Source organism: Monodelphis domestica, chromosome 2 (genome assembly GCF_027887165.1).
Source record: "Monodelphis domestica isolate mMonDom1 chromosome 2, mMonDom1.pri, whole genome shotgun sequence".
Classification (NCBI taxonomy): Eukaryota; Metazoa; Chordata; class Mammalia; order Didelphimorphia; family Didelphidae; genus Monodelphis; species Monodelphis domestica.
In genome coordinates this window covers 173,025,191-173,048,238 of record NC_077228.1, presented here as the reverse complement: position 1 = coordinate 173,048,238, position 23,048 = coordinate 173,025,191, and the positions used below count along the sequence as shown (strand labels likewise).

Sequence of the window (23,048 nt, the reverse complement as noted above, 5' to 3'; positions counted from 1 at the left end):
GCTTCAGTTTTCTCAACTATGAAATGGAAAGAATAATAGCACCTAACTTCCAGAGTTTTTGTGAGGATTGAATAAGAAATATTTACAAAGTGCTTAGCTCAAGGAATGCTTGGCATGTAATAAGCAATATAAAAGTTGTTATATATAATATATAGCTTATATTTTAATAATTTATGTAAAATTTTATATTGTTTATTACATATATGATAGGCATTATTATATATCCATATACTATATAAATAATATATAATAATTATATATTATATAATAAGCACTATATAAATTCTCATCATAAATTACATAGTGAGATTTATCTGGCAAGATCCTCTCTTTGTTCTGGTGTGTTTCCTTACTCTCCTATTAGTATGGTAGCTTCCTAAGAGTGCTGAGGATGTAGGAGAACTGGGGAGATAGAGAAGCTGACAATCATTTCCATCTATCCCTTCCTAGCCTCAGTTTTCCCACCTGTGAAATTGTTGAAGAAGGGCCTATGGATAGACAGATGAACTAGGTTATAACAGTGAATGAATTGGAAAGAGCACAGGAAATGATGAGGATCAGGGCGGAGAGAAGGAAGTATCCAAAACAAAAATATTTGTGCAAATGTTGGTCTTTAATACTAAAAAAGACCTTTCAGATTTAGAGTGACAAAACAGAGTCTCCACTCCCCGTTTGGGGAGAGGGAGTATGGAGGGGGGGGGGACAGAGCTAAGCCAGCTGAGCTCCCTACCCCACCCAGACCCCAGGGGATGACCCAGTAACGGAAGGAAAGTTAGACATATACACGTAGTGTTTGTGCTGGAGAGTTGGAGGAGAGGAAGAGGAAGGAATCAGGAGGGGAAATGTCTCTTCATTTCACTTTCCCCATTCCCCTCTCATACTTCCTTTGCTCCCTCATCTCACTATCTCTTTTCTTCCATTCCCCTGTTTCTCAATTACTTTTCTCATTTCTTTTTCTTCCTTCTCCATCTCTCACTCCCTCTTCTCTCTCTCTCTCCTCTCTCTCTCTCTCTCTCTCTCTCTCTCTCTCTCTCTCTCTCTCTCTCTCTCTCTCCCTTTCCCCTCCCCCACTTTCTCTCTCTCTGTTTCCCCCTCCTGCCCCTCCTAATTCTCTAGGTCCCCTAAATAATTCCTCTTCTTTTTTCCCCTCCTTTTCTCTCCCTCTCCCTGAAATCCAGCAGGTCCAGCCTCTGGGCCAGGGGCTGGGAGGATGGGTCTTGGACTGGGGTCATCAGCAGCTATTAACCCAAGGAGCACTTGGTGCCACTCTTCTTCTCACAGATCTTCAGATCAGTAGTTGGGGGGGCCTTGTTGCTGTTGCCCTACGGGAAAGGATTAAATGAGAGGGTGGCAGACAGGGCTGGGGTAGGATGTGGAGGTGGGATTAGTGCTATGGTCTAAGAAGGGTCAGACTAGTGGAAGACTCAGGGTAGCATCCAGGGCAACGCCTTCCCAGTGCAGGAGATGTATTTTGGCCCCCACCCCATTCACTTTCCACTTCCAGAATACCAACTCACTGATCTCCGACCGGACTTGAGCAATATATCCCTGGCTAGAGAATTGAAGGCCTAGGGGAAAGAAAAAAGGAAAAAGGTAGTTGTGGATGACACTAGGGCACATTCACGGGGATAGTTGAGTCTCCAGTTCCCTCACCTCCCAGTCCTCACCTCATCCACATTTAGACTTGATTTAGCACTTGTCTCAAAGAATCGGATTCCATGTTCTCGGGCAAGCTTTGAGGCAGAGGAGAAAGAAAGAAGATGGTTTATCCTCATCCCTCCCCTGTTCAGCGCTTTGATCTGGGCTCCTTGGTCCTTTCCCTATTTCTTTCATTCCTGCCTAGCTCTTCCCCATGTTGCCCAACAACATGCACTCAGCTAGCTCAAGCCCCAGTCATTTCCCCATAAACCCCGAGTACCCCCACCCCCTATCCTTCCCTTAGCCCCGACTCTCCTACCTTCTCTGCCTGTTCCTTCTGCACCTTCCTCTTCACTTCCATGTCACACTTATTTCCCAACAGAAGACGCTCCACCCCTGCTGAGGCATTCTGGAAGGATAAGGATAATGGTGAGAATCAAGGTGCCCTAAAATCTAAAGGACCTTTTACCTGCCCCAACTTCTCCATGAGCCAGTTCTCCACCTTACACCCCTTTCTCAGGCATTCCCAGGCTCCTTCCCAACTAATGAATTGAGTCCTCTTTAGTACTCCTCCTCCTCAAACACACACCTCCTTGATACTCTTCATCCAGTTCTGAATGTTCTCAAAGGATTTCTCATCTGTGATGTCATAGACAAGAATAATACCCTGGAATGGGAAAGAGAGGGGGCAGACAGAGACAATGTGGGGGAGCAACTTTACACCCAGCATTTTCTTTGGTGCCAATCCCCCAAAAAGTTCTAACCTAAATCTCTGTCCACACAGACCCTCCCTTTCACCTCTACTCTAAGCTCCTTCTTGCCTTTTCCCTGACTGCCGCCCATTTTGGCCCCACATCCCCCATTCTATACCTCCCTTCATTTTTTGCCCATAATATGCCCTGCCTTCCCCATTCATACCATGGCCCCACGGTAGTAGGCAGTTGTGATGGTCTTGAATCTCTCTTGTCCTGCTGTGTCCCTGGGTGAGGGATCGGAGAGAGAAGGATGTTAGGGCGTACATCCTCCCAACACCAACTGGAAGCATGTACCTCAAAAGGCGAGGACTTTGAGCGGAGAGATGAGATGAGGGAGAAAAAAGAGAATATTCAAGGAAATCAGGAGGGAGATGGAGGAAAAAGATGAGACAGAAAGGAAAGAGGCCTTCGTGACTCTTCCCACCCTCTCAAATGATCCTCCTGCCTGATTTTTCTTCAAAAGACCCTGCTTTCATCATGTTATCTCCCCAGTTCAAAAATCTTCCATGTTTCCCTGTCTTCTACCACTCAAATATACAAATGGACCAGTAATCTAATCAGTGGGCATACTGCCTCCAATGATGCCAGTCTCAACAAATCAGTGGTTACTCTGTCCTCCCATAATTTTGCCATGGGAGCCCACCCAGTGTGTCGGGATATATTTTCCTTCCTGCCTTCCTCACACAGGTTCCCACCGAGCATAGGGGATGCCCAGTAGTCATCTGTTGTTCTCACCACATGACCAGGCTTTCATGAGCATCTTCTTCTCCTTCCTCTTCTCCCCATTCCAAGATCTCGATGATGATATCATTTACTCTAATTTTTCTTTGCATTTCTTTATGTATGTGTTGCAGTCTGCTAACACCCACCATGAGACTCTTCATTATCCTCTGAGTGACACCCATCCTTAATTCAGTGGAGGTTGTTGTGTTCCATGACTTCTTGACCTTATAACACTAGTAGAATATTGGTAGGTAAAAGATGGGCCTCTGTTTCTGGGAGAAGTTTCAGATCATTAAAAGATCTCCATTTCCTCAAGGCAGATGGTCAGCCCTTTATTTTTCTTCTATTCCATACTGGGCTCAACTTGTTTGCTGTCCATTTGTAGTGCCCTACCATGATCTATATTAATAATACTAAAAAGAATAATAATATTTATATAGTACTTTGAAGTTTGCAAAGTGTTCCACATGTTACTTAATTTGATTCTCACAACAACTGTGAGAGAAAGGCTATTATTCTCATTTTACAGATGAGGAAACTGGGGCTGAGAGGTTATTTCTGTTGTTCTTTCAAAGAATCCTGGATAATATTGATATATGTGTAGGGGACATTTGTATGGATGAGAAACAGCCTTTAAGGAGGCAATTTGCTCTTCCAAACAATAATACAAATAACAAGCCTAGGAGGTCTATTCTCCTATTTCTAGGTGGTGCAGTAGATAGAATTCTGGGTCTAAGTCAGAAAGATCTGAGTTCAAATCTACCTGCAGAAACTTACTAGCCATGTGACCTTGGCCAAATCACTTAACCTCTGTTTGCCTTCATTTCCTCAAATGTAAAATGAAGGTAATAAAAGCATTGGGTTGTGAGGATCAAATGAAATTGTATTTATAAAGCTCTCAGCACAGTGCCTGGCACATAGTAAGCACTATATAAATGCTACCTAATATAGTTATTCTAATTAATTGTACAATGACACAGATGTAGCTTATGAAACTGTCTGTTTTTCTACTATATTAATATCTTCATTGAGAATACCTTGGATACATATATAAATGATTCTCAGAAAATTTTTACATAGATAAGAAAGTAAGCATATAAGTTGGTAGTTGATGTTGGCTGTCTTTTTGTTTGTTTGTTTGTTTTAAGGAAGGACATTAATATGGTCCAAGATTTTTTTCTACATCTCTGATATTTTCCTCTCCTTCAGTTACCTTTTGGGTCCATCCATCAGTGCCCTCTCAACTTTGTCACCTCAACCACAGACCTTCTTTGTATAGAATTGACTTAACTCAGTTGCTTCTCTTATATTTATTGTCTTTAATGCCATTTTTTCCTTCCTTTATAGGCACATCCAAGTCTATGATATTAGAATATAAGGCTGCTGGCTCTACTGTTCTTGAAAGTGAAAAAAGTTTTTAATGAAAAATTTTGCAGATCTTTTCCATTTTTCTTTGTCATTCTCCTGACATTTTGATTTTGAAAGCCCTTTGGATGTTTTTTCTTAGGCGAGTCTCAGTAAGCTTCCTTTCAACTGGCTTTACCTTCTCTTACTTTTCTATTCTGGGAAATGCTCATAACCTTTGATCATCATTTTACAAACAAGTTTATATTACAGATAGATGTTGCCTTTGGCTACCAAATCTCCCTTCTTAGGAAGTAAGTCAGGTCAACTATTTATTTAAAAAGGTGCTTTTTAGGCTCCTTTTGCCTCATTATGGCAAATGATTTATATAAGATACAATTTTTTTATGAAATTGTTGTAGTCTGTGTCTATTCCTTTTCTCATGTCCTCTCCCAACACCAGCAGAGTACAAGTGTCTCTTTTTTAATTTTCTAACTCTTACCATTGGTTCCAAGGCAGAAGAATGGTAAGGTCTAGGCAACGGAAGTCAAATGACTTGCCCAGGGTCACACAACTAGGAAGTGTCTGAGGCTATATTTGAACCCAGGACCTCCCATCTCTAGGCCTGACTCTCAATACACTGAACTACCCAGCTGCCCCCTACAAGTGTCTCTTAATGAAGTCTTAATGTCATTAACTTTCTTGACTATCATTCTATATTGAGCTTGTGGTCCCCTAATAATCCTAGAGATTTTTCAGACAAACTGCTATTTAGTCAGGCTTCTCCTATCTTCTACCTGTGAAATCAATATTTTGAACCAAAATATCAAAATTTATATTTTTAATTCAATTTTATTTTATTTTAATTTCTGAAGTATTTCTCCTACTTCTCCTCCCCAACTCATTGAGAAAGCAAGAAAACCAACCTGTTACAAATATGTATAGTCAAGCAAAACAAATTCCCATATTATCCATATCCAAAAAAGTATGTGTGTCTCTATATGTATACATGGATGTATTTTTCAATCTGCACTTTGAGGCCATTCCTTTCCCATCTGAAAGTAAATAGCATGTTTAATCATGAGTCCCCAGGAGCTATGGTTCCACTGTGTTGATGAGTGTTCCTAAATTTTCAGAGTTGTTTGTCTTTATGGTGTTTTTTTAATTGTATAAGTTGTTCTCCCATTTCTGTTCACTTGACTTTGCAGCAGTTCATAAAAGTCCTCCCAAGTTTTTCTAAAACCATCCCCTTCTTCATTCCTTATAAAGCCTAACAGCATTTATCACATACATATACGTGTATTCATTTAAAATGTTTATCTCATTATAGTAATCCCAAGGCCCAAGCAAGCCAAGACCTTTTTTGAATTATGATTCAAATCCAGCCTATTAGCCATCACTCCTTGACTTGTGTATCAGATAAGGATGATCTCTATGCCTTTATCTAGCTCATTAACTAAAATTTTAAATAGTGAAAGCTCAGCGGGGATACCAGGTACGTATTACTAAAGACCTTCCAGATGGACGTGGGACCATTCCTAAGAACTTATTAATGGCTTCTCAATGGATAACCCCTAAATAGACACTGTCTTCACTTTGCATAATAACAATTCCTGTGTGTTGAATCGTGTCTCCCTAACTAGCCGGAGAGCTCCCTTGTCTCTCCTGTCCTTCATAGGACAGCACAGTGTGAATGAGCAGCAAACTTGATTGTCAAGAGAGATGGCGATGGGGAGACAAAGGAGGCAGGGAGGGAAATGAAGATATACAGGACCCATTAAGGATAAGAGAGGGAATGGTGAGGAGACAGGAAGAATGAGATTTTGTTTGGGGGGATGAAGGAAGAAGGGCAGGTTTCCAGGAATTCACTCACCAGACTTGAAGTTTTATCTTCTTGCCCTCAATGTCCACAGTTCTGATCTTGAAGTCAATCCCTGGAGATGGGATAAGCAAGTTAGAGTCAAGGGGGAGGGTTAGTGGGTGGGGAAAGGAGAAAGAGAAGGGGGGAAGGAATCCCTTTCCACATCTGTACGGCTGAAAGGCTGAATTCACAAGACAATTTCTGAGCAAGGGGAGTGAAGTCGGCTCCTTTCCCTTCTCTCAGCTCCCCAACACAACGATCTCTATCCCTGCGGGTCCGTCCTAGGGAGGACAAACAATGTTGTTCTCAGGCCCTCCATGGGAACTTAGGTGCTTCCCTCCTGTGTGCCGGGGACTGTCAGGGGGACAGAATGAGACATCAGGCTGAGTCAGAGACCCCAGGAGGGCTTCCCACTAGACTCCCTAGCCCTCAGCCTCCAGGACGGTCTCCTCCCCTGGAGAACATCCCCCATCCCCCTTCTGATCTGACTGGCAGGGACACTGCGAGGTATGGGCACGGGACTCGGGTATTTCTGGCCAGATGGCATAGGCAGAGTGCTCTTCGGGACAGTTAGGGGCTTGGGGTGAGGAGGCTACGAGGTAGAAGTTTGGGAAGGAGGCTCGGAAGATTTGAAGTGAACGAAGATAGTACCGAAGGGGGAAAGAGAAGAGGGGGGATGGGAAGCCGAGGTAATGAAAAGCTCTAAATACTAAGGAGAGGGGTCCCACAAAACGGGACTTCGGGGAGCTTGAAGTGATGCTGAAAGTCCTCGGGGAGGTCGGGGCTGGGAATTTGGGTAGTGACTGAAGAGGATTGGTAGTGATGGGGAAGAAGGGCTAGGGGTGAGAAGTTGAGAGACTTCGCGCCTGAGAGGCTGAAAAGTTGGGATAATGGGGAAAGGTGATCTGGGGGATTGTGAAGATTTGAGGGCCAGGAGCAAGGGGTCTGGGGGCCACGTGGGATCTGTTGTCTGGGCCGGTGGGCTCACCAATGGTGGAGATGTAAGTGCTGTTGAAGTTGTCCTCCGCAAATCGAATGATCAGACAAGTCTTGCCCACCCCCGAGTCCCCAATCAGCAGCAATTTGAAGAGGTGGTCGTAGGCTTTAGCCATGGCGGGCACTGGGGTGGGGATGGGGGGGAAGGAGCCTGGCACCCAGACACGGCCCGGGTGCAGTGGGCAGACAGAAAAGAAGGAACCCAGGGGCCCTGGGCAGGAAGAAGTTTTCCTCCCTCTTTTCTCTGGCTCCGGGAAAGAGGAGAGGCGGCACCCTCACGAGCCCCACCTTCTGCCCGCCCACCCAACGGGGGCCAGTCTAGAGGCCGGAGCTGCCTTCTCTTCTTGCCTCCCCCGCCCAGTGTCGCTGGCTCCCTCTCCCCATCCTCCTACAGATGGCCTTCTCTCCTTTCGACTCATTCCTCCCACTCCGTGGAGGGGGATGGGAGGTTTGGGTATGAGGGAGCGCTAAGGAATAAGGAATGAGCTGGGCGTAGGGTCGAAGAGTGGAAAACTAAGGATAATAACGGGGGAGCGGAGCAGAGGCGAGGGGAAAGCAGAGTTTGGAGGCTGGCTTTAGGAGTTGAGAAAATGCAAATAGGAGAGCGTCTGGAAATGGCTAAAGGCAAGGACTGGTGCACTTTGAGTTCTGGGGCTGCTGCCTTCCGGACCTCTGCTCCCGGGAGGAAGTTACTGAAGTTAGGGTGGCCGAGGGACGCTGGTTACACGTTTGTTGGGAAAGCTCGCCCTCTTGTGGCGGAAGGTACGCACGACATACGATGGACGCACAGACTCCACCCTTCAGCGGTCTTCTGGGAGAATCTATCCGAGTGTGGGCAGCCCCTCTGTGGTTTAGAAGTGCTGGGACACCTATCCTATTTCTAACTAGTGAATTCAGGAAACCTGCCTCTCTCATAGGATTAGGAAGAAGGTGTTTTGTAAACTGCGAAGTGGTAACCTATTTTAACTATTATTTCATTGGTCTAAGACTCAGAACTGAGATCACACGAATTGTTGGTTCCTTCATGGAAGTGCGAAGCCTAATTTAGCTTGGCTATGTGCCATGGCCACAAGGGGGCGCTCCGCAAGCTCACCAGCCATTTTGTAAAAGTGTGGTCTTGGCATCCATGAAGATGGGGTGACATCTCACTGCCCTCGTAAAAGTGGGTCAGTGGCATCTCCTACACAAAGGATAAAGAACATAAGTTGTGAGCGAAAAGGTGCGATTTGGGTCGTTTATCATTATTATTAACTACTCACGTTGCCTTTCTTGGAATCCCCAACATTTTAGGAATTGACTAACATACAGTGATTTATTTACATCTATTATTTCTTTGGAGCCTCTGAACAACCATAAGCGGTAGATGCGATTATTATCCTTGCTTTTCAGATAGAGAAAGTGAGATTCAGAGAGGTCGGTGACGCAGGTGGTAAGTATCTGAAGCAGGAGTCGAAGCTGGGTTTCACAACTCAGAGGATGGAGTTCTGAGCACCAAGGCAGAAGGGTGCTATTCTGTCCAAGCATTAAGAATCAGTAGGAGACCCCCAAACACCGAGTCTAGTTCAGTTCCATTCAGTAAACATCTCCTACATACCCACTTCCAGATAATGATTCCAGATGGAATCGGGTTCCTGCCTGGGACAATGTACAGTTTAGTTGGAATTATGATAATAAACACAGAAAGCTGTAATAAATATATATATGTAAATACAAATGTGTGGATATATATGTGGGGGGTGGTTCAAGCTGAGCTGTGTCAAGTTTGAGGATGGAAAATCATCTGGGGAGGAGTCTGGGAAATCTTCACAGCGGAGATTTGAGTGGGGCTTTAAAAGAATTCCTGGAGGACAGCTAGATACTGCACCACGCCTGCAAGTTAGGACCTCCTGAGTTCAAATTTGTCCTCAGACATTTCCATGTGACCCTGGGCAAGTCATTTAACTCCGTTGCCTAGCCCTTGCTGCTTTTCCATCCTAGAAGTGGTACTAAGACAAAAGGTAAAGGGGTTTAATAAATAAATCATCCATTCATTCATTGGTGCATCTAAGGCATTCCAGACATAGAGACCATTACAAGCAAAGGTTAGGATGTCAAAAATTATAGTGAGTATATAGTTTTAAATTTTTAATTGCTTTTCAATCATCAAAATCTGTCTCTCCCCTGCAATGAGAACAATAAAACTTCTACAAAACCTGTTACAAACATTACAGTCAAGCAAAAAAGAAATTCTGTATTAGTCATGTCCTATATATATATACACATATATACACACATAAACATATACATATATACTATATATATATACACATATACCAATATATATATTTCTGTATACCTGTATATACAGGTATCTCATTCTGTACTTTGAATTTTTTACCTCTATCAGAAGGTGGGTTGCATATTTCATCATTAGTCCTCTGGATTCATGGTTAGTCTTTATATTGATGAGTTTCTTTGTTTTTTAAACTCTTACCTTCCATCTTAAAATCAAGGCAGAAAAGCGGTAAGGACTAGGTAATGGAGGGTAAGTGACTTGCCCAGAGTCACATAGCCTGAAGAGTCTAGGAAGAGATTCCAGTTTTGAACCCAAGACTTTCCATCTCTGAGCCTGGCTCTCAATCCACTGAACCACCCAGTTGCCCCCAAGAGTTCTCTCTTTTTTTTTAATTTATATTTTAAAAATTATTTATTGAAGGATAGCTAGGTGGCTCAGTGAATAGAGAGCCAGGTCTGGAGTTGGGAGGACCTGGTTTCAAATGTGAACTCAGACACTTTTTTGCTGTGTGGTCCTCCATAAGTCACTTAACCCCAATTGCTTAGTCCTTATCTCTCTTCTGCCTTAGAACTGATAGTATCAATTCTAAGATAGAAAGTGTTTTAAAAAATAACAAATAATTTGTTTTAATCAGCCAATACACACTTTCTTATCCTTTTCTCTCCCCCAAATGAGAATATGAGAAAAACAAAATCTATTACAGTCATGTTTAGTTAATCAAAACAAATTCCCATATTGCTTATGTAAAAAAAAAAATTACCTTATTGTGCATTCTGAATCCTTTACCTTTTTGTTGGAAGTGAGTAGCATGTTTCATCATTGGTCCTCTGGAAACCTTGTTGGGCATTATGCTGATAAAAGTTCATTCAGCACAATAATATTTGTTTCACATAATATACCATTACTTGTTCAGCGATTAACCAATTCATCTGCACCCTAACTGTATCCCATTCTTTTCCACTTCAAAATCAGCTCTTAATATTTTTGTGTATTCTTCAAGTTTGTTTTTCTTAGGACTAATCCTTCCCTTACTCTATTTTACTTCTAATTCTTCTTTCCTTTCTTTTTTCTTTTGAGTAAAATGTATTTCTATGCCCAACTTTATATGTGTTTATGCTTTCCTCCATTGATCAGTTCAGATGAGAGCAAAGTTCAGGTGCTCAATTCCTCCCACCTCTCTCCTTGTTTGTATACTTCAGTTATATGAAATAATTTTCTCTAACCTTCCTTTTCCTCCTGTCTACCCTTGATAATGTATTATTCCTCTTCCTTTTTTTATATTCTTCTTTTAAGATAATCAAGGCATAATAGATTCACTCTCAGCAGGACAGGACCTGCCACTACTCCTGTATGCCACCTGGGGGCACAGGTTCCCTCCTTAGTCCACCTTAGATCTGTGACCTAGAACTGAGTAGTGAGGAGTCAAAGCCGCCAGTTCCAATCCCTATTAGAGGTCATGGTGCCCTGTTACAGGTCTAGAACCTCCTCTTGCCCTGGTGCCCAGTCTCTCCTACTGGAATGTTCTGCCATGCTTCAGGTCAAATTCTATCTCCAGTGTCCATAGATTTCTTTATCTGTCTCCCTATGCCAACATGGTCTGTAAAAAAATAACTCACTGTAATTTATTGGTTTGGTTTTTTAAATTCCTCATCAAGTGAGTTTTCTAGATCATTTTGGAGGGATTTTCTTCCTATACTCTGCCATCTTTGTTCTGCCTCTGTAGGTAGTTTATCCATGTGTAATATGCCCTCTGGAGTATCCCTGCAACTTGCATTCATACTTAAGGGTTGGGTCTTAGGAGGTCAGATTCTGTCTCAGATTCAGGAGGTCAGATTCTGTCTCAGATTCTAAGATCTAATCTATGCATCTGTTCTTCTAATGATATAATTCATAAGACCCTACCAGGATGTTTTTTATTAGTAGTCAAAGACATAATTTGCTCAAAGCAAATCCATTTACTCCAGTCCATCATGAGGATCCAATGGCAGGACTGAATCACCAGTCAGGAAGTCCTCGACAGAGCCAACTCCACCAGCATCGAAGTCCTGGTCCTCAAAACCCAGCTACGATGGTCATCATCTGCATGGATCCACAGCGAATACCAAGACAGGTATTCTGTGGTGAACTGTCAGCTGGACTCAGGAAACAAGGCCGACCAAAGAAAAGATTCAAGGATCAGCTAAAGTCCAACTTGAAGTGGACTGGCATTACACCAAAGCAACTAGAACTCGCTGCCTCTGACAGAAGCAGCTGGCGAACCCACATTAACCATGCCGCTGCCACCTTTGAAGATGAGCGACGTCGACATCTTGCCACTGCACGTGAACGCCGACACCAGACCACAATTGCACCTCCCGTAACAACTGGCGTCCCATGCCCCATGTGCCACACACTCTGCGCCTCAGTCTTTGGACTTCAAAGCCACATGAGGGTACATCAATAGATGATAATGCACAAAGACAATTGTCATTCTCGGTCACCGAGAGACTACCACCATAGTAAAGAGTAGCTAGTCTATTCTCAACAATATTATGATCCAGGACAGTTCTAAGGGATTTATGACAAAGAATGCTATTCACCTCCAGAGAAAGAACTACTGGAGTTGGAAAACAGATGAAAGCATATGAATTTTCATTTGTTTATTTGGATTTTTGTTTTGGGTTTTGGTTTTATATAATTATTTACTTATAAAAATGAACAAGATGGAAATATGTTTTTGGGATAGCACATGTATAACCCAGATTGAATTGCTTGCCAGATCTGGAAGTGGGGAGGGAAGGGAGGGAGACAATTTGGATTATATATATCTCTGGAAAACTTATGTGGAAAATTTGTTATTTGTTATTACATGTAATTGGCAAATAAATAAATTAATTAAAAAAAAAGAAAGGAATAGCTAGTGCCTCATTTCTAATAGCCACTTCTTGGGTGATCCTGAGCAAGTCACTTAACCCTACTTGCCTAGCCCTTACTGCTCTTCTGCCTTAGAATAAATTTTGATTCTAAGGTAGATGATAAGGGCTTTAAAAAAAAAAGTAGCTACAATCATTCCTTCAATAAATAATGAGTGTACTCTTTTACAAATACACAGTATCCATGGGAAGAGTAGGCACAAATTTAGAACAGAATGATAGTAAAGCATATATATATATATATATATATATATATATATATAGTAGTGATTCTAGTATTCTTTTGGGCAGCATTGATATCATTAGTAGCATTGATTTGATTAATGTTCAGAGAATGTGAGGTGGGAGATGAGTGATTCTGGAGGGCTCATGCCAAGAGATCCATCCTGGTTTCCTGAAAGATGTCTGTATGGGATATGGAAAATAGAGTAGGGCAGTGATGGTGAACCTTTTAGAGACCAAGTGCCCAAACTGTAACCATCATACCACATGTGAACCCACCCTCCCTGCTTCCCCTCTTATCCCAGATAGAGAAGGGAGGAAGTGCTCCCATTGGGCAGCTGGGCAGAGGAGTGGGTCATATGAGAGATGTCCTTAGAGAGGGGAAGGGGAATAGCCTCCTCTGGTACATGTGCCACAGGTTCGCCAACACAGGTCTGGGGCCAGGTGGATATAGTGAATTAGGTAAATTTGCCCTTGTGCCATTCAGTGGGATAGCTGATTGCCAAGGTAGACAACTAAGGACTGTTTTCAAGGAATCTGCAGATTGATTTATTCCTGGACTCTTTAAAGACAGATAATACAAAAGAACTCAAAAGATAATCTATAGTGATTGAATTAACTATGAATTGGCTTTGTCCCTTTCTCAGGATTAAGTTTAAAGAAAACAATCAAATCTTTCTTTTTAAAAACCCTTATCTTCTGCCCTATAGATAAAGTTCTAACACAGAAGAGTAGCAAGGGCTAGGTTATGGTGAGTTGCCTAGGGTCACACAGCTAAGAAGTGTCAAAGGTCTCTCTCAGTATTTTAGCTCTCTATTCACTGAACCACCTAGCTTCCCTCCCTCCCCCTTAAGTACCTTTTAATCAGCCTAGATCTTTGTATGTTTCCTAAGGCTTCCAAGACTGGCTATTTCTTCCCCCCCCCCCCCACCCCCAAGCTTCAGTTAATTCAGGTAACCTGACTGTTATCTCCTCCCCCTTTCCAAAAATCTATTTAAGCACCTCTTTTTTTTCTTTTTAAATTTAAATTAATTTATTTAGTCAATTTATAACATTCCTTGGTTACAAGAATCATATTCGATTCCTCCCTCCCCTCCCCTCACCCTTTCCGTAGCCCACATGCAATTTCACTGGGTTTTACATGTGTTCTTGATCAAAACCTATTTCCATGTTGTTGTTTACACTAGGATGTTCATTTAGAGTCTACATCCCCAACCATATCCCCCTCGACCCATGTATTCAAGCAGTTGTTTTTCTTCTGTGTTTCTGCTCCCACAGTTTTTCCTCTGAATATGGATAGTTTTTTCTCATAGATCCCTCCAAATTGTTCAGGATCACTGCATTGCCACTAATGGAGAAGTCCATTACATTTGATTGTACCACAGTGTATCAGTTTCTGTGTACAATGTTCTCCTGGATTTGCTCCTCTCACTCTGCATCAATTCCTGGAGGTCATTCCAGTTCCCATGGAATTCCTCCACTTTATTATTCCTTTGAGCACAATAGTATTCCATCACCAACATATACCACAATTTGTTCAACCATTCCTCAATTGAAGGGCATCCCCTCATTGTCCAATTTTTGCCACCATAAAAAGCACAGCTATGAATATTCTTGTACAAGTCTTTTTCCTTATTATCTTTTTGGGGTACAAACCCAGCAATGCTATGGCTGGATCAAAGGGACAGACAGTCTTTTATCACCCTTTGGGCATAGTTCCAAATTGCCCTCCAGAATGGTTGGATCCATTCACAACTCCACCAGCAATACATTAATGTCCCAACTTTGCCACACTCCCTCCAGCATTCATTACTTTCCTTTGCTGTCATGTTAGCCAATCTGCTAGGTGTGAGGTGATACCTCAGAGTTGTTTTGATTTGCATCTCTCTAATTATAAGAGATTTAGAACACTTTTTCATGTGCTTATAAGTAGTTTTGATTTCTTTAACTGAAAATTGCCCATTCATATCCCTTGCCCATTTATCATCTGGAGAATGACTTGATTTTTTGTACAATTGGTTTAGCTCTTTATAAATTAGAGTAATTAGATCTTTGTCAGAGGTTTTTGTTATGAAGATTATTTCCCAATTTGTTGCTTCCCTTCTAATTTTTGTTGCATTGGTTTTGTTTGTAGAGAAACTTTTTAATTTGATGTAATCAAAATGATTGATTTTACATTTTGTGATTTTTTTCTAGCTCTTGTTTGGTTTTAAAGTCTTTCCTTTCCCAAAGATCTGACAAGTATACTATTCTGTGTTCACCTAATTTTAAGCACCCCTTTTTCTTTAGTTTGGGGAAAGTCCCAGTGCTTCAGTTCTGTGTGGCCCATCGAGGCTATAATCTCCCAGTGATAGCTTTCTGTGGTTTTCCTCAATTATGATCTCCTTGCCCCATTAAAGACCCATTATTATAAGTACTTTGGTAGTTCTGTATTTTTTTCAGTTGTACAGAAAGGAAATAAGTATTTATTAAGGACCTATTATGTTCCTAGCTTTGTGCTAAATGTTTTATAAATATCTTGTTAGTCTTCATAATTTGAAGAGATAAATCTCCATTTCATAGTTAAAGAAACTGAAATAAGAAGTGACATGTCTAGAGTCATTCATTCATTCATTCAACAAATATCTATTAAGAGCCTATCATAGGGGCAGCTAGGTAGCATTATGGATAGAGCATGAAGTCTTGGGTCCAGGGAACTGGGGTTCAAATCTGACCTCAGACACTTCCTAGTTGTGTGACCCTGGGCAAGTCACTCAACCTCAGTTGCCTAGCCTTTATTGCTCTTCTGTTTTAGAATCAATTCTTAGTATTAGTATTGGTTCTAAGATAGAAGGTTTTTTTAAAAAGAGGCACCAGAGGCAAAGAGTAGTGATAAGTTGGAGTACCAAAGCTGGTAAGATTTTACAGGATAATGAGATTATCCTAATAATGAGCTTCTTGGGGCATAGTCTGTCAGAAGTCAGTCAGAACAGTCCTAAAGTAGTGTAGCCAGTTAAGAAATAAAATCAAGAAACTAATAAGTTTTACAAGTCAAATTTGAACTCAGATCTTCCTGATTCCAAGCCTAGCATTCTGCACTGCCATAGCTGCTTCTGAAAAATATCAAAACAAACAAACAAACAAAAAACCAAAACTGAGTGCCTTAGATCCCTCCCAGGAGAGGGAGTGAGGGGTGGGACTCAATCTCTGGGGGTCCAGGTCCAGATGGTTGCTGTTTCTGTTTGGAAGAATGGCTATTTTAAAGCGCAGATGCCCTGAGGCTTGTGCTGGGGGCCTTTGGATTCTCAGTGGGTGCCTGGATGGGATGTAATACAGTCTGGGGTCTGGCAGATATATAGGGAGAAGTGTTAGCCATCCAGGTTTCCTGGAATACAAAATATTTGGAGAAAAGTAGCAAAGGGATGAGGATGAAAAGTTAGGGTAGAGTCACATTAGGGATTGAAAGTTAGTAGGTTAGTTCAACTTTGACCCTGAAGGATATAGGGAGGTGTCGGAGGGTTTTAAGCAGTGAAATGACATGACTAGATTTATGCATAAGGAATATTTCTCTTGCAGTAGTATGAGGGATGGGATAGAGGTGGGAAGACCTGGTGGGAACTATCATCATAGTCATAGAAGAGTGATCATAGAAGACTTGGGAGCTGTAGGAATAGAGAATGGAGCTAATAAATAGCTAACTTAGATGGGAATTACTGGCAGCAAGGTGGTGATGTGGATAAAGCAAAATGGGTTTAGAATCAGAAAGACTCATCTTTATGAGTTCAAATCTGGTCTCAGACACTTTACCTATCCTGGGCAAGTCATTTAACCCTGTTTGCCTCAGTTGAGGAGAAGGAAATGGCATACCACTCCAGTATCCTTGCCACAAAACACCCTCAAAGGGGTCACATGACTGAACAACCAAGATTTACTGACTATATGCCAGGAACTGTACTAAGCTCTTTACAATTATTATCTCATTTGATCCTCACAACAACATTTTGAGGTACATGCTATTATGCTACAGAGAAGGAAATAGAGACACATGGATTAAATGACTTTCCCAAGATCACAAAACTAATAAGTATCTAAAGTCATATTTGAACTTGGGTCTTCCTAACTCCAGAAACAACATCCTATCCAGTATACTATCTAGCTGTCTCCAGAGTGAGAGAAATTATGAAAGTAGAATGAATAGGTCTTGATCAATTGAATATGAGACATAAAGGAGAGGGGACAAAGATACTAAGGTTTTATACATGAGTGAATTAGTGTTGTTGCTATGCCTTTTCATTGTCCTTATAAGATGTGTTGTATCCACAAACCATTCTCAAGCAGTATTGCTCAAAAATCTTTACTATTTTACAATCTCCAAATTAGTTTTTCATCTCCTCTTGCTTAACCTCTATCAGAAGAGAATTTCCCTCTGCATTGCCATCTAGCCTCCTCTTGAAGACTTCTAGTTATTTGAAAACCACAAATTCCCAAGGCATCTCATTTTACTTTTGACAACTTTAAGTAGTTTTTTCATAATATTTGTTTCCCTTTTCCACTTAGCTTAAGGCACTCTTCTCCTGTCAAACAATTCCAGAAATTCATTCTCTGTGTGATCTAGATGGATCTAGAAGAAGGTCTCTGGAGTTGACTTTTAGTAAATACTGGGTCCTTAAATCTTACCCATCCTAATAAAGCCACAACATTACTTTGGAGAACTCTTTCAATTATAGGATTATAACTGCTCAAAGAGAGGAACCATGTCTTGTAGATTTTTATAATCCCAATAGTACCTTGCACATGGTAGATGCTCAAACATTTTTTGTGACCTATTGAAATGAATGAATGAATGAATGAATTTGTAATTTCCACACCAACAAAGTGCCTATCCCTATTCACAAAGCCAAACTGCAGTCAACCCTGGTATATTCTTGGTATTGATAATTGCTTTTTTTCTTTGTGCTTACTTTTTGAACTTAGAAAATATCATATAAAATGAGCATTGTAGAACAGAATTGTATATGAAACTGCAAATCTCTATTATGTGGACCATTTTTAAAAAACCCTCACCTTCTGTCTTAGAATCAACACCAGTATTGTATATTATATACCAGTATACTGTGCCACCAGTAATAGTAGCACAGTAATATTCCATAACAGTCATATACCAATATTTGATCAGCTATTTTCTAATAGATGGGCATCTCCTAAGTTCCTATCAATTTGCTACTACAAAAGGAACTGCTATAGATATTTTGGTTCATATAGGTCTGGTCATTCATTGTTTAATTCTATTATTACTTTCACTCTACCCTCTGCCCTACCTATAATTACTCATTTGCAAAAGCATTACCTGAGTCCACCCTTTTGGTAAATATCTAGAAGGGAAGAACCACAGCTGTCTAGTTTTTTCTACCTAGTGTCCATCTAGGGAAAGGCACTTGAGAGATTTTTTTGGGTTAATTTTTAGGATGATCATTGGCTCCTAAATTTCTGGCTGATTAATCCTTTATAGATCACCCTGTCCATCTATCTCAGTGATGGTGAACGTTTTAGAAATAGTGTGTTGCCCCTCACCAAGTGCTGGATGCCCTACTTCACCCCCCCCCCCCCCACACACACACACACAGGGGAGGGAAGAAGCTGCTGGGTGCAGGGGTGGGTGAAGAGAGGAATGTTTTCAGTGAGTGTAGAGAGGGGGAGGGGTGTGACCTGAGCACTCTGCTCCCCTCCCAACTCTGCCCCCAGTGAGCCAAGCACTCCCATTGGCTGCTGGGCAGAGGGCTGGGGGGATGGGAAGAATATTGTCAAGCAGGATGAAGAGGGGGAGGGGAACAGCTTCATCTGATTCCCTCTGCCTTTCTAGGAACAAACTGGGGAGAGGGGGAGGCCCAGCCACATGCCCACAGAGCACTCTGTTGCCATCTTTGACACCTGTGCTATAGATTCACCATCGCAATCTGCTTTCTGGCACCATAGTCCTTCTCTTCAGCCAAATGGCTATTCCTGACTATTGATGTCCCCATCCTAACCATTGAGGATTCTTGCTTCCTTTCCTCCCTCATTGATTTTAGTCTCTCAAATAGGGAAAGCCTAGAGAGGACCTAACCTCTCTCCTGATCTTTAGTTTCATTCTGGATTGCCTATTGGAAACCTTAAATTAAACATATCCCAAATAGAACTTGCTATTTTTTCCTCAAAAACTTCCCCTCTTCCTAACTTCCTTATTCCTGTCAAGGAAGACCCCATCATTTTCTTAGTTGCAAAGGTTTGAAACCTTTGTGTCATCCCCAGCTTCTCACCTTCTCTCACTGTTCCCCCTTCTCCATATTTAATCTAAGTCCCATCTATAGTAAAAATTAAAATTAGCCATCAACAATTTAAAATAGTATATTTTAAGAGATTTATTAATGATCATTATTTTACCCCTTACACTATTCTACCTTCATCCAACTACCCCATTGTTGGCCCTCATAACTCTATATCTAGCTTATTACAGAAGCCTTTAAGGTAGTCTTTCTGCCTCCAGCCCTTCCCCATTCCAGTCCATTCTCCACTCAGCTATCAAAGTGACCTTCCTTAAAAGTGACCTTCCTAAAGCACAGGTCTGAGCCCATGTCACAAACTGTGTTCGCTCACTGCTGTTCAATACATTTTGTTTATAACTTCTGACACCCACTACCTAACAGGATGCTCCTGACGACTGCATTTTCACTGGCAGACTGGCAGACCACCCCCACATCCTCTTCCTCCTGTCTCTACCTCCTCTGGAGAGAAGCCTTTTCTAGGCTTCCTTAGCCTTACTACCTTTCTGCTGGAAGGATAGCTTGGTCCTAAATAGCTATTTGCATGCTGTCTTTCCCATTAGACTGGAGGGTAGGGATTGTCTTTTGACATTTTTTGCATTCCTAGCATGTGGCACTGGATCTGACATGTTTTTGGTCCTGGTTGATGTGATACCATTTGAGGGTTTTCTTGGCAAAGATACTGGAGTGGTTTACCATCTTCCCTGGCTCATTTTACAGATGATGAAATGGAGACAAACAGAGTTAAGTAACTTGCCCAGGGTCACACAGCCAGGAAGTGTCTGAGGCCACATTAGAACCCAGGGCCTTCTGTCTCTAGGCCTGGCTCTCAAGCCAGTCACCTCTTTGCCCCCCTCTCCACTGAATTTAGCTACTTTGAAGCTCTGCCACCATGGGAAACTTCCCAGAACATCACTTTTCTCATCTGAAAAATGGCAACATTGAAATAAGGAAAGTGAGGGCATTCTATCTACGTGGCCTCTTAGCAAATAGTAGGTGCTTAATAAATGCTAGTTGATTTGAATGTGGCCCTTTGCATGGTTTTCTCTTCCATTATATTGTGAGCTCTTTGAGAGCTGGGGCTGTTTTTTCTTCCTTCATATCCCCAGGGCTTGGCACAGGGACCACCTCACAGTAAGCACTTAATAAATGCTCATCCCCCGGACTACATTTGTAATTTGTTCTGCCATTTTCTATTTGTGGGGTTCTCTTCAGAGATCATATTCTGGGATGCTAAATAAAAGGAACAGTCTTAATATATTAACTATTGCTCTGAGGCACTATTTGGGACCTTCCCAAGATGTCGACACGACCACCCCAGAGTTGAAGGAGTCTTAGAGACATTATAATCTCCCTGAGACCATTCTCGCAAGACCGGCACCTTTCCGACGAAATAATTATCTCGATAAACGCAGATAGGAATGACCTCCTCAAGATGGTGGCGTGGCGATGTCGCTACGTCACTTCCGCCTCTTCTTAGTATATAAGGAGCAGGATTTCCGCTTTCGCCCTTTTCCGGCGGTGAAGACTTCTCGGCGCTAACATGCCTGTGAGTTCCCTTGTCTCGGACAGGGCCATGTTCTGCCTATCCCAGATCATTTGCAGGCCGGGGAGGGTACCCCGATCACAGCCTCTCTTAGGACTTTAGCAGTAAGGGCCAAAGCGAGCCCCTTGTGCGGGACGGAGGGGTCAGGGCCCGAATATGGCGGATATCTCCCCTCTTTTCCCTCCCGGTGTTCTCTAATCCGTTCTTTTCTGCCCCTCGCAGCTCGCGAAAGATCTCCTGCACCCCTCTCCCGAGGAGGAGAAGCGGAAGCACAAGAAGAAACGCCTGGTGCAGAGTCCGAACTCCTACTTCATGGATGTCAAGTGCCCCGGTGAGGTCACGTGTGGCTGGGCACCGCGTGGGCCGACCCCCCCATCCCCACCCGTGAATCACGTTCCTCGGTGTGATTCCCGGCCCCCGCGCGCGTTTGACGCACCTCCGTTTTTTCATTAAGGTCCCTGCTCAGCCCAGCGCTGCTCGCGGCGAACCGAGACCCTCCCTCACCCAAAAAAGAGGGAGGCTTTGTTGTGTGGCCCTGGGAATGCTAATATATTTAACCGCGGGCTGCTGACCGGAGGAACTGAAATTTCCAAAGAGGAGGGAGAATGGCTTTGGGGGTGTCTGTCAAGCACTTTGAAAAAAGTAGGGGGGGAGAGCTGGTTGGTCTACACCTGGCAATGAACGATTTCTGCTTTTGTAATTGATGTTTTGTTGATAGGATTGAGGTGTGGTTTTTTCCATATCTTAAGACTTTTAACTTGTAATGTCCCAGCTGTGCAAGGGTTTGGGTCTGTACTAACTCTTGCTGGAGAGGTATAGGGGTATAACTTACTGACTTTTGAGTTTTCTGCTTTTGGAAACTTCACTTTAAACGACACTTGGAAATTTCACGTGCTTTTGGGTGAGGAATGGTGGGAGTAGGAAGTGTTTTAACTCCTGATGTTTTCCCTTCAGGCTGCTATAAAATCACCACTGTCTTCAGCCATGCACAAACAGTGGTTCTCTGTGTGGGATGCTCCACTGTACTCTGTCAGCCAACTGGAGGAAAGGCAAGACTTACAGAAGGTCAGTACTGAAGCTTGTGCCTTATTCTGAAATAGCCAGATTTTGACAAATTCTATGATAATGAGCACATTAAAATTCTAATGGGTTGCAGGAAACCTTGCTTTAAAGAGATGTTTAAGTGATTCCTTGGCTTTTCTGAGGACTCAAAGAGGGGACTAGAGAAACTTAGATGAGAGGGAGGGGGAAGGCAAAGCAGGAAGATTTAAGAGTAATTTGGAAGATTTAAAGAAGGTGGTTGGAAACTCAATTTTTCTTTTGGTTTAGTTAGAGTAGTTAAGATGACAGCTAACAGTTTACTATTCTTTTTCCCAGGATGTTCCTTCAGGAGGAAGCAGCACTAATGATTGAGTCAAGAATAATGGGGAACTATAAAGAATAAAACAAATTTGGTACACTTTTGTCCACTGTTCTTTTTGCTTTTAATGTGAGGATTGCCCCATCAGTGGTAAACACTTGGGATTAGAAGAGTTGGAAGGCTGTAACAGTCTTTTGGGACAAACACGAATGTTAAGTTTTTTATCTGAACAGATTGGCCTTAACATAATTTTTTAAAGACTTCTACTTTTCTATGCTGGATCTATAAAACTATGTATAAAATAGCAACAAAAGTAGATTTGAGGAGCAGGAAATTGAGTCTATAAGACAAAGCATTTTGGGGGGGTGGGGGTTTAAAAACTTAATTTTCATAGATGAAAAACCTGAGTTTCTGGAGAGGTTGAATGGCTTCTCTTAGATCACCCAGCCAGTTAGTGGCAGCCAAGATTTAAATTAGCACATTTTTCTCTTTTGGAAATGCTAGCTGGGGAATTTTTGGGCAAAAATAGAAAGAAGAAAGAACACATCTTAACAGCAGTTTTGATCTTTTTATTTGATGTTTTCACCCCAACCTTTTTGCTACTTTGGCCTGAGTTGTTACATTCCCAACTTGAAAATATAGCCAGGCCTTTTCTAGATAGATTAATGCCTCACACTCCATAACCAGTACTGCAGTCTGCTCGAGGCAAGTGGAGGTTGTGGACTCATGAATGGAGGATTTGTGGAAGGATAAGAATAACCTAGAAGGAAAAAGGTGAGAGCTGAAAAAAAATTTTTTTGCACATAATGACTGATGAGAGATTTAATCCCAAAGTTACTATTACCTGGCTGTGAAGTTCCTGGGGTTGGGACATACACAACTGGAACAGTCTGTACCCTGTTGAGGAAGGCATTGTATGCTGGAAGAATGAAAAAGAACAGTCAGAGAAACCTGGAGGAATAATCCAGAAAAAGAAATGTAGGAATAAAAAGGTTTTACTACTGTTGGGGGCAGAAGGGCAGGGCAGGGCAGGCTGTTATCTTGGGCATGCTAAGAAAATGCTCAAACTTTGATGGACCTTGTGTTAAATTTTAATATTTTGGGGGTTCACTGAATGTTTAAGATTATTTAAAGTAGG

General features: G+C 42.1%; 3 protein-coding genes across 8 annotated transcripts in view; 1 reads left to right on the top strand and 2 right to left on the bottom strand.

The window, feature by feature from the left end:
- Positions 1-594: 594 nt before the first annotated feature.
- Positions 595-7,743, bottom strand: RAB13 (RAB13, member RAS oncogene family). 2 transcript variants are annotated; one of them, XM_003340212.4, is made up of 8 exons: positions 7,310-7,743; positions 6,334-6,394; positions 2,557-2,617; positions 2,228-2,305; positions 1,958-2,047; positions 1,668-1,733; positions 1,518-1,568; positions 595-1,322 (listed from the first exon to the last, which is right to left on the bottom strand). In XM_003340212.4, exons 1-8 carry the CDS (start codon positions 7,431-7,433, stop codon positions 1,242-1,244), a joined length of 612 nt encoding a protein of 203 aa, XP_003340260.2. In that variant the 5' UTR covers positions 7,434-7,743; the 3' UTR covers positions 595-1,241. The 2 variants fall into 2 exon arrangements, with proteins under 2 accessions (XP_003340260.2, XP_056672401.1); XM_056816423.1 differs by lacking the exon at positions 2,228-2,305 and having other exon boundaries at positions 7,310-7,600.
- A 12,687-nt stretch (positions 7,744-20,430) lies between these two features.
- Positions 20,431-22,009, top strand: RPS27 (ribosomal protein S27). 2 transcript variants are annotated; one of them, XM_007481956.2, is made up of 4 exons: positions 20,431-20,553; positions 20,773-20,881; positions 21,505-21,615; positions 21,928-22,009. In XM_007481956.2, exons 1-4 carry the CDS (start codon positions 20,548-20,550, stop codon positions 21,954-21,956), a joined length of 255 nt encoding a protein of 84 aa, XP_007482018.1. In that variant the 5' UTR covers positions 20,431-20,547; the 3' UTR covers positions 21,957-22,009. The 2 variants fall into 2 exon arrangements, with proteins under 2 accessions (XP_007482018.1, XP_056672366.1); XM_056816388.1 differs by lacking the exon at positions 20,431-20,553 and adding an exon at positions 20,561-20,654.
- A 449-nt stretch (positions 22,010-22,458) lies between these two features.
- The window catches only part of NUP210L (nucleoporin 210 like), a 162,755-nt gene continuing 162,165 nt past the window's right edge, over positions 22,459-23,048 (bottom strand). For 3 of the 4 annotated variants that reach the window (XM_016430371.2, XM_016430372.2, XM_007481957.3), the window contains exons 39-40: positions 22,755-22,829; positions 22,459-22,670 (exon numbers count right to left, since the gene is read on the bottom strand). In XM_016430371.2, the coding sequence (XP_016285857.1) occupies positions 22,573-22,670; positions 22,755-22,829 (173 nt within the window). In that variant the 3' untranslated portion in view covers positions 22,459-22,572. Of the gene's footprint in view, positions 22,671-22,754; positions 22,830-23,048 lie in introns of those variants that run through there. The other variant, XR_462017.3, reaches the window with a different exon arrangement.